Source organism: Poeciliopsis prolifica, unplaced genomic scaffold (genome assembly GCF_027474105.1).
Source record: "Poeciliopsis prolifica strain line A6 unplaced genomic scaffold, Auburn_PproV2 SCAFFOLD066, whole genome shotgun sequence".
In the NCBI taxonomy this organism is placed as follows: domain Eukaryota; kingdom Metazoa; phylum Chordata; class Actinopteri; order Cyprinodontiformes; family Poeciliidae; genus Poeciliopsis; species Poeciliopsis prolifica.
Genome location: NW_026562441.1, coordinates 2133954 through 2147500, shown reverse-complemented (window position 1 = coordinate 2147500; position 13547 = coordinate 2133954). Strand labels below are relative to the sequence as shown.

General features: G+C 46.9%; 1 protein-coding gene, 1 long non-coding RNA gene and 1 pseudogene across 2 annotated transcripts; all 3 read right to left on the bottom strand.

The window, feature by feature from the left end:
- The window catches only part of LOC129351350 (uromodulin-like), a 10177-nt pseudogene extending 9772 nt beyond the window's left edge, over positions 1-405 (bottom strand).
- Positions 406-4721: 4316 nt separating this feature from the next.
- Positions 4722-8380, bottom strand: LOC129351349 (zinc finger protein basonuclin-2-like). Its single transcript, XM_055020226.1, has 6 exons — positions 8308-8380; positions 7645-7808; positions 7333-7398; positions 6346-6882; positions 5795-6272; positions 4722-5300 (listed from the first exon to the last, which is right to left on the bottom strand). Exons 1-6 carry the CDS (start codon positions 8378-8380, stop codon positions 4861-4863), a joined length of 1758 nt encoding a protein of 585 aa, XP_054876201.1. The 3' UTR covers positions 4722-4860.
- Positions 8381-9049: 669 nt separating this feature from the next.
- LOC129351436 (uncharacterized) lies at positions 9050-11488 on the bottom strand. The gene is made up of 4 exons (XR_008604734.1): positions 11304-11488; positions 9792-10016; positions 9222-9257; positions 9050-9146 (listed from the first exon to the last, which is right to left on the bottom strand). It is a non-coding gene; the product is annotated as an uncharacterized LOC129351436 (long non-coding RNA).
- Positions 11489-13547: the final 2059 nt, after the last annotated feature.

Sequence of the window (13547 nt, the reverse complement as noted above, 5' to 3'; positions counted from 1 at the left end):
AGAAAAGCATTTGGTGAAAGGTTTATTCAAGTACTGATCAAAACATGAATCATGTTTTCATCAGATGCAACAAAATATAAAGTTATCTGGAAATTTTTCACCAAAATGAAAAATTTTTTTTTGTAAAACTGCTACAATTAGTGGAAGTAAAATTTCTCCAAATCTTTTTCTTTCAACATAAAGTTTCTGAAACATTAACAAAACATTTGTTAATGTTTTTTCTGTCTGGAGAATTTATGGTTAATTTTGCAAATTGCTGTAATAATTTTGCAGTTTTTTCTACGTGGCTGTTGCTGTGAATCTCAGAGAATTTGGTTTTCTGGAGAAACGTCACCTTGTTGTGTCCAGCAGGTCTTACCGTCTGCAGGAGGATGATGAAGGTGATGATGATGATGAAGGTGATGACTCTGGAGCTGTTGGGTCGACTTGGCGTCTCCGTCCGGATGCTGCTGCTGCTGCGTCTGTCCGTCTCTGCTGGATTAAATCTACCTGCAGAGGAGGCGGCGACAGCGATGATTGGCCAAACACCTGGGACAGGTATTTGCCTCGGGCTCATTCTGTTCTTAGGAAGGTCATTTGTACTGATGGTGAGGCAGAACGCCAGCAAAGGAAAGTCACTGAACCAGAAAAGTGATGCTCATAACTCAGTGACAACATAACATTTGTTTTGAGCTTCAACGTCCATCAGGACACCAGAGGACATTTACAGGATTGTCCAGGAATGTGTTAGAAAAGGAGTGGATCCTAAAATGCATCATCGTCTCAAATGTTTATGATATTTCCTGCAGTTGGTGTTTTGTTGGCTCTAGTGTCTCTAATATAAAAGCAGGAAGACAGAAAAGGGGGGAAGTTATGCTGCAAATATGGGTTGGTCCAGGAATGGAACCTGCGACGGCCGCATCGATGACTCAAGGCTTCCCAATGTGGATCAGGGTGTTCCCTACGCCTCCACAATACGTCATAATTACCTCAAATATGCAGCAAATATGAGGAAGAAGAGCAGAAGAATGAAGGCAGTGAATAAAGCTGGTGATTAACAGGTGCAGCTCCCAGGAACCAGTGAGACTCAGGTTGTTGTTTGGTAACATTTCAACCTGATGCTGAACTGAAATGACCTCAGTAGGACTTTTATAATGTCACTTCAGTTTTTATATCAAGTTTCTTCTGTCCTCAGTGTAAAATCCAGTCTCTAACTGGAGACATACTGGGCTGACTGGGCTCTTCCCAGTGGGCCTAAAGGCTGCAGGTTGCAGAGTCTCAAATGCCACGTATCAAACGCCTTTGTGACATCACTTCCGCCCGGTCAGGCAGCAGAACCGCCGGCTGACCCTGAAGAGCAGAGATCAGAAGAACCCGTCCCACTGAACCGGGCCGACGAGGAAACGGCCTCTGAGGTCAGTATTACAAACTCAACGATGTTCATGAAGCAGAAAAGCCTCGTCTGGCCGTCTGCTGCTGCTGAGTCAGGAATGAAGATCCATCCTTCTGTCTCCAGAACCGGGCTGCGGCCCGGTTTCCAGAACCGGGCCGCAGCCCGGCCTCCAGAACCAGGCTGCGGCCCGGCCTCCAGAACCGGGCCGTGGCCCGGCCTCCAGAACCGGGCTGCAGTCGGTTCCAAGTCCAGCTTCTGATTCGGGGACGGCTAAAGGGCCATTCCACATCTTTAATTGCACAATATTTCGAACCATGTTTGGGATTCATGAAACCTTTTTCTGATTGGTGAAACTTCACTGCAGTCCAGATTACCATTCACACTTGCTCTGTGCAGATTTGTTCAAATTCACTTCTAATTCAAAACCACTTTATTAATCCCAAAGGGAAATTAAATGCAGCTCATTAAGCCTTTAAAGAGTTCAAAGGTCAATGCCAGCCCATGCTGCCGGGCCTGATGCAGCGCAGCGGCTCCAGCTCGTCCTGCAGGTCCGGACCAGCGCTGTCCGGGCCTGAGGCAGAATCTCATTTAGATATAAGATTGATTGACAAACTATTGACCGTTGGACTTGGTTTCTCTTTCTCTCTTTGTTTTCCAGCAGGGGGTCCAAGTCAACCTGACACCAGCTTCATCAACGTTGGGCAACGTTTTGCCGTCGTGCAAACCGGTTAGAACCGGTTGTGGAGAAATGTGCTGAGGAGAAAAACTTGGACTTGCGCTGCGAAAACTAGTTTTTAATGTCAGCGTTGGTTATTTGGGAGAAGACAGAGGTAAGGGTGGAGTCATGTGGTGCAAAACATCAACATATATCCCGGGCCTGGACTGCGCCGACCAGCTGCTACAGCTGCTGACAGCAGCAAACCTGCATGGAGTCACGTTTATAAAACCACCAGGTCCAATGCAGAATGAGCAGGAATCAAACACGGCCGCATCGCATCAAATTCACATTAAATACGGATTAATTTAAAGAGGTTAAAATATTTAAACAGTTTGGTTTCTGTCAGCTCTGTCAACATGCAACAGGAGATGAAAAAAACACTGGACAGATGATTTAATGTTACATAGACGCCTCTGTAGGAGACATACAGAGTTTGTTTATTAAGTATTTTATTGTATTTGATGCTCATAACTCGGTGACAACATAACATTTGTTTTGAGCTTCAACGTCCATCAGGACACCAGAGGACATTTACAGGATTGTCCAGGAATGTGTTAGAAAAGGAGTGGATCCTAAAATGCATCATCGTCTCAAATGTTTATGATATTTCCTGCAGTTGGTGTTTTGTTGGCTCTAGTGTCTCTAATATAAAAGCAGGATGACAGGAAAGGGGGGAAGTTATGCGGCAAATATGGGTTGGTCCAGGAATGGAACCTGCGACGGCCGCATCGATGACTCAAGGCTTCCCAATGTGGGTCAGGCTGTTCCCTACGCCTCCACAATACGTCATAATTACCTCAAATATGCAGCAAATATGAGGAAGAAGAGCAGAAGAATGAAGGCAGTGAATAAAGCTGGTGATTAACAGGTGCAGCTCCCAGGAACCAGTGAGACTCAGGTTGTTGTTTGGTAACATTTCAACCTGATGCTGAACTGAAATGACCTCAGTAGGACTTTTATAATGTCACTTCAGTTTTTTATATCAAGTTTCTTCTGTCCTCAGTGTAAAATCCAGTCTCTAACTGGAGACATACTGGGCTGACTGGGCTCTTCCCAGTGGGCCTAAAGGCTGCAGGTTGCAGAGTCTCAAATGCCACGTATCAAACGCCTTTGTGACATCACTTCCGCCCGGTCAGGCAGCAGAACCGCCGGCTGACCCTGAAGAGCAGAGATCAGAAGAACCCGTCCCACTGAACCGGGCCGACGAGGAAACGGCCTCTGAGGTCAGTATTACAAACTCAACGATGTTCATGAAGCAGAAAAGCCTCGTCTGGCCGTCTGCTGCTGCTGAGTCAGGAATGAAGGTCCATCCTTCTGTCTCCAGAACCGGGCTGCGGCCCGGTTTCCAGAACCGGGCCGCAGCCCGGCCTCCAGAACCAGGCTGCGGCCCGGCCTCCAGAACCGGGCCGTGGCCCGGCCTCCAGAACCGGGCTGCAGTCGGTTCCAAGTCCAGCTTCTGATTCGGGGACGGCTAAAGGGCCATTCCACATCTTTAATTGCACAATATTTCGAACCATGTTTGGGATTCATGAAACCTTTTTCTGATTGGTGAAACTTCACTGCAGTCCAGATTACCATTCACACTTGCTCTGTGCAGATTTGTTCAAATTCACTTCTAATTCAAAACCACTTTATTAATCCCAAAGGGAAATTAAATGCAGCTCATTAAGCCTTTAAAGAGTTCAAAGGTCAATGCCAGCCCATGCTGCCGGGCCTGATGCAGCGCAGCGGCTCCAGCTCGTCCTGCAGGTCCGGACCAGCGCTGTCCGGGCCTGAGGCAGAATCTCATTTAGATATAAGATTGATTGACAAACTATTGACCGTTGGACTTGGTTTCTCTTTCTCTCTTTGTTTTCCAGCAGGGGGTCCAAGTCAACCTGACACCAGCTTCATCAACGTTGGGCAACGTTTTGCCGTCGTGCAAACCGGTTAGAACCGGTTGTGGAGAAATGTGCTGAGGAGAAAAACTTGGACTTGCGCTGCGAAAACTAGTTTTTAATGTCAGCGTTGGTTATTTGGGAGAAGACAGAGGTAAGGGTGGAGTCATGTGGTGCAAAACATCAACATATATCCCGGGCCTGGACTGCGCCGACCAGCTGCTACAGCTGCTGACAGCAGCAAACCTGCATGGCTGCGGCCCGGCCTCCAGAACCGGGCTGCGGCCCGGCCTCCAGAACCAGGCTGATATAAAAACTGAAGTGACATTATAAAAGTCCTACTGAGGTCATTTCAGTTCAGCATCAGGTTGAAATGTTACCAAACAACAACCTGAGTCTCACTGGTTCCTGGGAGCTGCACCTGTTAATCACCAGCTTTATTCACTGCCTTCATTCTTCTGCTCTTCTTCCTCATATTTGCTGCATATTTGAGGTAATTATGGCGTATTGTGGAGGCGTAGGGAACAGCCTGAACCACGATGAGTCATCGATGTGGCCCGGCCTCCAGAACCAGGCTGCGGCCCGGCCTCCAGAACCAGGCTGCGGCCCGGTTTCCAGAACCAGGCTGCGGCCCAGTTTCCAGAACCAGGCTGCGGCCCGGCCTCCAGAACCAGGCTGCGGTCCGGCCTCCAGAACCGGGCTGCGGCCCGGCCTCCAGAACCTGGCTGCGGTCCGGTTCCAAGTCCAGCTTCTGATTCGGGGACGGCTAAAGGGCCATTCCGCATTTTTAATCGACTCTGGTTTAAAAACCACAAACTTCAAACCGGGTTGGATTAAAACCGACATACTGAAGCTTTTTATGAGTGAAAACAATATTTCAATCTTTCAGCTCTTCAGCTCTGGCCTTCATGTTTGCTGCTTTGAGTCGTTTCTCTTTCTATTTTCAGCGGCATGCTGGACTTCCTGGGTTTCTTCTTCTGTGGTAAGGACTGATTCTCCTGCCACCACTGCTGAGCAGCCTGCAGGTCGGTGAGTGAGGGCCGGATTTCTCCTGAGGGTGGAGCTGGAGGGACGAGGGGCGGAGCTTTGGGGGCTTCCTGAGTCTCGCTGTGAGAGGCATCGTTGTGTCTCTGTGTCGGAGCGTGAACGCCGCTCTGTCCACGCGGCGTGTTTGGGTGCGGCGCAGCGTCTCTGCTGCCGTGCAGCCGCGGGTTCGGGTTGGCGCTGTGCCGATTGCGGCTGCGCAGGGAGCTGAACACCATGGCGCAGCCCAGAACGGTGCAGCGGTGTTTGATCTGCAGGTGGACGGCGTTGTAGTGGATCTTCAGGGTTCCTGAAAAGAAACGCTGTTAGCATCGGCCATTTTATTTAGCTTAGCACAGTCGCGTCAGGACGTTTGATTTAGTTTGGCCTGTTCTGCTAAATATTCACAGAACTTTTGTTTCTTTACATATTTGTTAAAACTGTTGCCATGTTGACAGTTTGATACGAGACAAACAATCTGAGAAAAATATGTGACTCTTCTGCTGTCAATCATCCTACTTCTGGTGCTTCTCATCCCTCTATCTATGCTACGTTGCAGCTAGCACTGTCTGTCGTGGATGCTATGCTAGTTAGCATAGACACTGATGGTAAGGCATCACATTTAGTAGCGAATGCATGTGCTTGATTGACAGCACTAAGCACCGCCTCTGTTCAATAATCTTGTAGTTATTTTAAAGATTTCATGTTTGTGGATGTTTGTAGTGACGTTTGTTAGCAGTGAAACTCTTTCATCCATTATGCAGTTGACCTTAACTTTGACCCCGTTGTGTCATGTTCGCTCACCTTTGTCGTAGAAGCTTTTGCCACAGACGCCACAGCTGACCCGGCCCTTCCGGCCCCCGGCAGCCAGGAGGGAAGGGAAGGAGCAAAGCGAAGACGGGAGAGGATGGAGGGACGAACACGGCGCAGGGACAGGGAGGAGAGGGGAAGAGAAGGAGGGAAGAGGTCTTAGGAAAGAGGAGGAGAAGGAGGGAAGGGTCTGAGGATGTTGTAGGCGAGAGGAAGAGGAGGAGGAGGAAGGTGGAAGTGTGAAGTTGAAGGAAGAGGAAAAGGAAGCAGTTTTCTCTCTCTTCTGGAGGAAAACCCGGTCCTGGTGGAGGACGGGGTTCTGTTGCCACTGTGAGGGATTTGAGTTGTCCGGGTCGGTTTTTATGGACAAGGCCGGTTCTGATCTCTGCCGTTCAGAGTCGACCTCCCCACATCGAAGCAGTTTGTGTTTCCTGAAATCCTGCAGGACGTTTTGCAGCTCAGGAAATAAACCCTGCAGAAAGAAGTGGAGCGAAATCTAAAAGATGCTCTGCATGACGGAAACACCAAGGATCAAGAATCACCACCTTGGCTGAACGGCAGGCGGCCGATTGTGGAAAATGGAAAGACAGGAGGACCGACTGTCCGGCCGGGACGTTTTCTCTCAGAGGGGAGGTCTGCAGAGCAGACGCTCCGTCGTTGGAACCGGACTGGACGTTTCTCACCGGACCGTTGAGCCGCAGCTCAGGCCGCAGCTCAGGCTGCAGCTCAGGCCGCAGCTCAGGCCGCAGCTCAGGCTGCAGCGCAGGCCGCAGCTCAGGCCGCAGCTCAGGCCGCAGCTCAGGCCGCAGCTCAGGCCGCAGCGCAGGCTGCAGCGCAGGCCGCAGCTCAGGCCGCAGCTCAGGCCGCAGCGCAGGCTGCAGCGCAGGCCGCAGCTCAGGCCGCAGCTCAGGCAGCAGCTCAGGCCGCAGCGCAGGCTGCAGCGCTTCGCCCTCCAGCTGCTGCAGGATCATCTCCTCCACGATGGGCCGCGTCTCTCCGAAGCGCAGGAACTGTCTGAGGAGCAGCAGCTGCTCTCGGGGCGTGGCCGTGTCCCAGCGCTCCAACACGCCCCCACCAGGACGCTGCAGGAACAGCAGACATGAAGCCTGTCAGACGCTGCTGACTTGAAATGATCTCCATAATGCCTGGCTCAACGGTTCCTGTGAAGAATTGAGTCTTACAATCAAGTTGTAAATAAATTATTGTGCTTTAATTGCTTTTTACACAGATTTATTGTGGCTTGTAGACGTGGGATCCTGATTGGCTGAAGCTCAGAGAATCATTTAGATTTTATTTTTAGTTATACAACAGTAAGATATGTCTCACCTTACACACAATGTGTAGTAAATATCTGACTGCTTTGCCTTCTTCATGACAACTAAATGAATAGAAAATACCCTTTAGGAGGATCCTGATGATTTTCTTGTTTTCTGGGATGAACTCTTTTCATTCACTGAGTGAATGAATCAAAGATGCTCTGGATCTGCAGCTTCTGGACGTTAAATAAGAAACGTTTCCATCACTGGGTTTACCTGCAGCATGTATCCTCGGACGTAATCACCCAGAGTCCAGCCCAGACCGGTCAGGATCTGGCCCACCTGAGGCAAAACAAGCAAACGATCAAACCCGACCAGCACCAGAACCAGACCCAGACCCAGAACCAGACCCAGAACCAGACCCAGAACCAGAACCAGCACCAGAACCAGACCCAGAACCAGAACCAGGCCCAGCACCAGCACCAGCACCAGACCCAGAACCAGCACCAGACCCAGCACCAGCACCAGCACCAGACCCAGAACCAGAACCAGAACCAGAACCAGACCCAGACCGGGTTCATGGGTCACCTGCTCTGGAGGCAGGACGCTGTACAGCCGGTCCAGTAAAATCTTCAGCTGGACGGGAACGGCCTGAGCCCCGAACAGAACCAGGGAGCTCAGGTCAAACACCGGACCCGGCAGGGCCACCTCCACCGGGCCGGACGCCGACCGGGCCTGGACCTTCTCCAGAGCTGAGAGGAGAAATGAGACAAAGTGAGTCAGGAGACAGTCTGAGGGAACGAGCAGAACCACAGCAGAACCGGAGCAGAACCACAGCAGAACCACAGCAGAACCGGAGCAGAACCGGAGCAGAACCACAGCAGAACCACAGCAGAACCGGAGCAGAACCACAGCAGAACCGGAGCAGAACTGGAGCAGAACCGGAGCAGAACCACAGCAGAACCACAGCAGAACCGGAGCAGAACCACAGCAGAACCACAGCAGAACCGGAGCAGAACCACAGCAGAACCGGAGCAGAACTGGAGCAGAACCGGAGCAGAACCACAGCAGAACCACAGCAGAACCGGAGCAGAACCACAGCAGAACCACAGCAGAACTGGAGCAGAACCACAGCAGAACCGGAGCAGAACCGGAGCAGGTGTTGATGATAAACCTGACAACACCTGATCCAGTGTTTGCATGACCCAGATGTTTCATCAGATGTTCCTGACGACACGATTACAGCAACACCTGACTCCACGTCAGCGCCGAGTCGGAACCAGCTGCAGGCTGAGCCGTAAACCCAGGAAACAGAACCGAACATCCAGAATGTTCTGCTCAGATTTCTGGGGCGGTTCTGGAGTTTGTTAGAGTTGCAGGTTTTTGCTTCTTGTCAGATTTAGATGATCACTGTGACATAAATCTGTCTCATGTTTTCTGACCCGTTTCTGACGTGCTGAGCGTTAATGCATCAGATCATCAGGCAAAAATATTTCCAAGATTCTTCAGACTAATGAAATATGCCAATCATAACTGCAGAGATGCTTTAGAAACAACCTGAGACGATTGAACTCCATTAATCTTTTATATTCTATGCATTAATGTTGATACTTTCTATTTTTAGTCATTTATTATTATTGGAGCCTCAGAACTGAATTTCAGTCAATATGTTTATTCTAAATGTGCAGCTGGATAAAATCGGTCCAATTAAAGCTCTGCAATAAAATAATCTACAAGTTTCACGTCTATAATCCACCATAATCTGCTCTGAAAACATTCATATGCAAACATTTCTCACAACGTTTTCACCATAACTTCCATCATCTTTTTTAGTTGCAGGAGTTTTTAAAGCAAACGTAAAATCAGCAGGAATTAAAAACTGAAGCAAATTAATTCAACCAACAAGATTTAAACGTTTAGTTGTAGTGGAACTCGATGACGTTGTTCCTTCTTGCATTTAGAACTGATAAAGTTTGCGTGTTTTTACCGTGCTCCACCCAGCCGTGTCCGCAGCGATCACATGACCTCAGCTTGACCTTTCCGGGTTTAAAAGAGGCGCAGCTGCAGGACGGCGCGCTGCACCTGACGGACTGACGGACACAGATCAGCTTTCTGTCCTTTAGTGAAACGTTAAAGAGAAACTTCAGCGTTACTTTAACGTTTACCTGCGGAGCATTCGGAGTCGTCCTCATTCCTTCATCCTGCAAAATAAAATCAAACATCAGCAGTGATCAAATTCACCTTTCAGCTGGAAAACGAGAAAATGAAACAGAAATTAATTAACATCTACAGGCTCAGATTCAGCATAATATCAGGCAAATTTATTTCACCTAAATATTTAAAATAACATGAAAAGTAAAAGTTGTATAAAATCAATTAACAATTCAAAAAATAAAATGAAAGTATTTTAAAATTCTTGTTTCTGCAAATTTACTTTCACTATAAAACAAATCCAGATGATCACTAACATTTTTATTTATTGATTCGTTTTACTGTAAAAACTGAAAATGAAAAAAAAATCCAACTTTCATTTTTAAATTACTTAAATTTACTTTTAATCTCACATTTTTTCATGCAGGACAAAAATTCAGTTAATTTAGAAACAAATGCAGAAAATGTTCTATAAACTGTTAAATTCACTGAAACAGTAATAAAAAAAATTATATAAAAAAAGTAAAACTGTGAAATTTGAAGGTTTTAAAAATAGTATTTTAGAAGCTTCTTTATAATTTTACCTTTATTGAGCTGATGAAAGAAGAGCTGCAGATTCTTGTGAAATATTTTCTAATTTTCTTCCAGTTCTTTGGCTTCGCGATCAAACTGCAGGTTATTCTTCCTCCTCCTCTTCCTCGCCTCTTCGTCGCTCCCTCCTCTTCCTCCTCTCCATCTCTGGACGTTTCTTCCTCATCTGAGCTTCGAACACGTTCTGGTTTTTATTTTGCCTCGACTCCTCCCTGCAGCTGAACACGATTGGACAAAAACCAAAACATAACCAAACTTGTTTATTAACGTTTTTCCTTTGATTTGATTGCAGATGAAAATACTGATTCACATTCCAGCATAAAAAGATGAAATAACTGAAGCTCCAGATTTCAGATCAACAACAGAAAACGTTGATTTGAGATCAGAAGTCAGAGGAAAGCAGAAATCCTGGTTTTAAATGTAAAGATTTCACTGAGTTTATGAAGCTTATTAGCGATTATTTAAACCCAGTTTTAATAAAACGCATCATGTGATCTGAAATGACGACTCAGCGTCGGATCAGGAGATGAAAACATGAAACGTTGAAGAGCCCAGTCGTCACTGCTGGTCAAAAGGTTTAGAAAATACTAATTTTTCATGTTTTTAATGAAAATGAAGCAGCTCAATGTCTACCACCATCACTTCCAGTACAGGGAAGTGATGGTGGTTATAATTCCTGATGAAACAGACGAACACATGGCAGCGTTTCCTCCAGAGCAGAGCAGAAAGTGTTTGAGGGATGCAGCTCCGTTATCTTGTTCTCTGTCCTGACTTCTGGCTCAGTTTTGGCTCTTTATGCTGAAAACTTCTGACTTTCACTTCGATAGAAAATCTGTTTTTGAATATTTGTTAAAACTTTCACCATGTTGCGAAGGTTTGTTATGAGACATAATCTCTGGGCTGCTATTGCCATCTGCTCCAAAACCAGCCAATCAGAACCAGGAGGAGGGTCTCAGCGCTGTCAATCATTCCGGTGTACTCACTACTAAATGCGCAAATGTTGGAGAAACAACTCATTATAACAGGAAATTCATTTATGCATCATCATGGCAGAGCATTCGCAGCAGGATCTGCTGATGGGAAAAATCTGGCAGCGCTATTTGAGATGGTGACTGACAGCGCTAAGACCCGCCTCTGCGCTCTGATTGGTTGTTTCTAGTTAGAGCTGGGAGAAGACAGAGGACTCAGATAATCTGCCACAACGTGATGACAGTTTCATCCAATACTGATTCGCTCAAAGTCACATATTTAAGCTTTAACTGTCTGTAAGCTCTTCGATCCATCTGAAAATTGGTACAAACAAAGTTTGGGACATTAATCAGTGTGAAGACTTTTCTGTTCCAGAGGTGGAATAATCAGGAACCATCCAATAAAAACATGACTTTCTGCTCCAGAGGAGGCAGTTTGTGTGAAATCTAGTGAATGTTGTTTGAACCTGCTGTCCTCAGAAAGCAGACTTTGGTGCTGAGATGAGATGACCTGGAAAAGTTCTGGTAAACACTCACAGAGACAGAGGCGTTGTTGGACAGGCATCCTGTCCTCGGGGAGCCGCAGACCTCCTTCCTGTTTTGATGTAGCACTAATTAGAATATCAGACGATAACGTCCCGTCAGCCAGAAATCACCGCCGCTCGCTGACACAGTTCAGGATCAGAGCGTCTCCGCGGGCCGGGCTTCAAACGCAGCGCCGGATCACCTGATGGGCGGGACCAGCGTCCTGGTCCTGGTTCTCAGAACACGGACTTTCTGGAAACTTATTAGATTTTATTACAGGAACCAGAGAAAACAACAGAATTAAAGTGGGGCTAAAGTTTTCCTGCTTTAGGTTCACAGAACCGGAGTGTCTGGGTCCGGTGTGCAACAAACAGACTCTGATGTTCTTAAAGGGCCAGTATGATATAAAATAGACTTTTTTGATTTTCACATCATGTTATAAAGAAACCTGTAGTGTTGCTTTAATCTCCATGGCAACCATTCATCAGTGCAAAATGCCTGGGTGGGCTTAGCCCCGCCTACAAGACGCAGCTCCTCCTCTGGACCGCAGTTTCCAAGTTCAAAGCGAAGGCCTCCAGTCTGAGGGCCACAAACGGCCCCCGGGCCACACGTTGGACACTCCTCTTATTTTTCTGACCATTTTAAAAATAAATCCTTCTCTCTTGATTCAGTCTGAGCTTTTCTGAGTCTGTTGGGTTTTAATTTGCGTTTTAAAGCCAACATCTCGTCTCGGTCCACAGGGACGTGTGTGACATGTGTGTCGCCTCCCTGTCCGTCACTTTTGTCATTTGTCGCCTCAACCGACGGCTTCAGCGGCGCCTGAGCTTAATTTTACATGACTACAAACATTTGAAGAGGCTCTTAGACTCGGAGTGGCCCCCAGGCCCCCCGGGCCCCCGTCCCGCCCCGCCGTATCTGTGCCACTGACGGAGCTGCAGGCTGCCTCTTTGTAGCGACGCCAACTTGGCTCCGATTCAGTCGCTGCGGTGGGGGAGGTGTGTGTTTAAAGACGAGGTGTGTGTGCTGTCACAGGTACAACTGGAGCAGCGAGGAAAATAAAGTTTCTGGAGTAATAATAAAAAACCTGAGGGAGATCCAGAAGTAAAACAGGACGCTGGCACCTCTGAGTTATTCCTTTTGTTCTCTGCTTTGTTTTGGCGCTCCAGATTTAATTTCACTCTTTTATTAATGACAGAGAAGTTTGAAGGTGGAAATCGAGGGACGCTGAAAAGAAAACTCTTCTCGACTTTTAATCCTATCAGCTTCAAACCAGAGGATGAAAGACCGTCATCCTCATCCCTGCTGGACTTTTAAAGAATCGTTTTTCACATTAAACTTCAAGCAAGAAAGGAAAAAAGTCACAGAGCAGCTCATTTATTTACACTGGACTATCTGGTCATTTTTCTTTGAAAAAAGACTCAAATCCATTAAACTTTAAGTCAAAATGTGAAATAATCCAACCTTTAACAGAGCTCTGGTTATTTCTATCAAACTGCATCAGAGACTTTATTTTGCATTTTCACTGTGAGCCTCCAAAAATGACGGGACAGTTTGACGTGTTCGTGCAAATTTTGAAGTATTGCCACAGAAAAAATGGATGGAAACAACAAAAATTGAAATAATTCCCTCAATTTTTCAAAAAAATGTTTTTGGGTTTTTCAAATAAAGAGTTGATGCTCTAAAAAGACGGAAACATTTTCTGAAGAATTTCTGATGCAGCAAATTCTGCCGTCCACTGCTGGGTCTGTGCCTTACCACAGGCATGAAACATGGAGAAAGGTCAAAGTTCACACCTGCAGCTTGCAGATTATTTAGGCAGAACTAAGAACGCAAAAAAAATAAAATTCCAAGAATAAAGTGGTAATATTCTGCTATCAGTAATAGAATAGAGTCAATAATATGAGAATAAAGGTGCAACACTCTGAGGATAAAGTTGAAACGTTTCTGACTTTTTTCTCGGCTGTTTTTGTCATTTGGACCCGAAACTCCGACTACCAGCTCGGACTTCTGGACTCGGACAGTTTTTGCCACCAAACCAAAAACTTTGAGCAGAATGAGGATTTGAGTCAGAATCAACTGAAGTGTTTCTGTGTTGGTTTCAGACCTAAATCCTGTAAAGACCTTAAAGCCGAGCAGAATAAACGTCTCTCCGGGTTAATTTGGTCCACTGGGGCTTAATGGGCCCATGGCGGCGCTCAGGCCCGGTTCTGTAGGTGGAGGAGTGTCACTGCGGCTCCTTTCTCCTGTCAGTTTGGC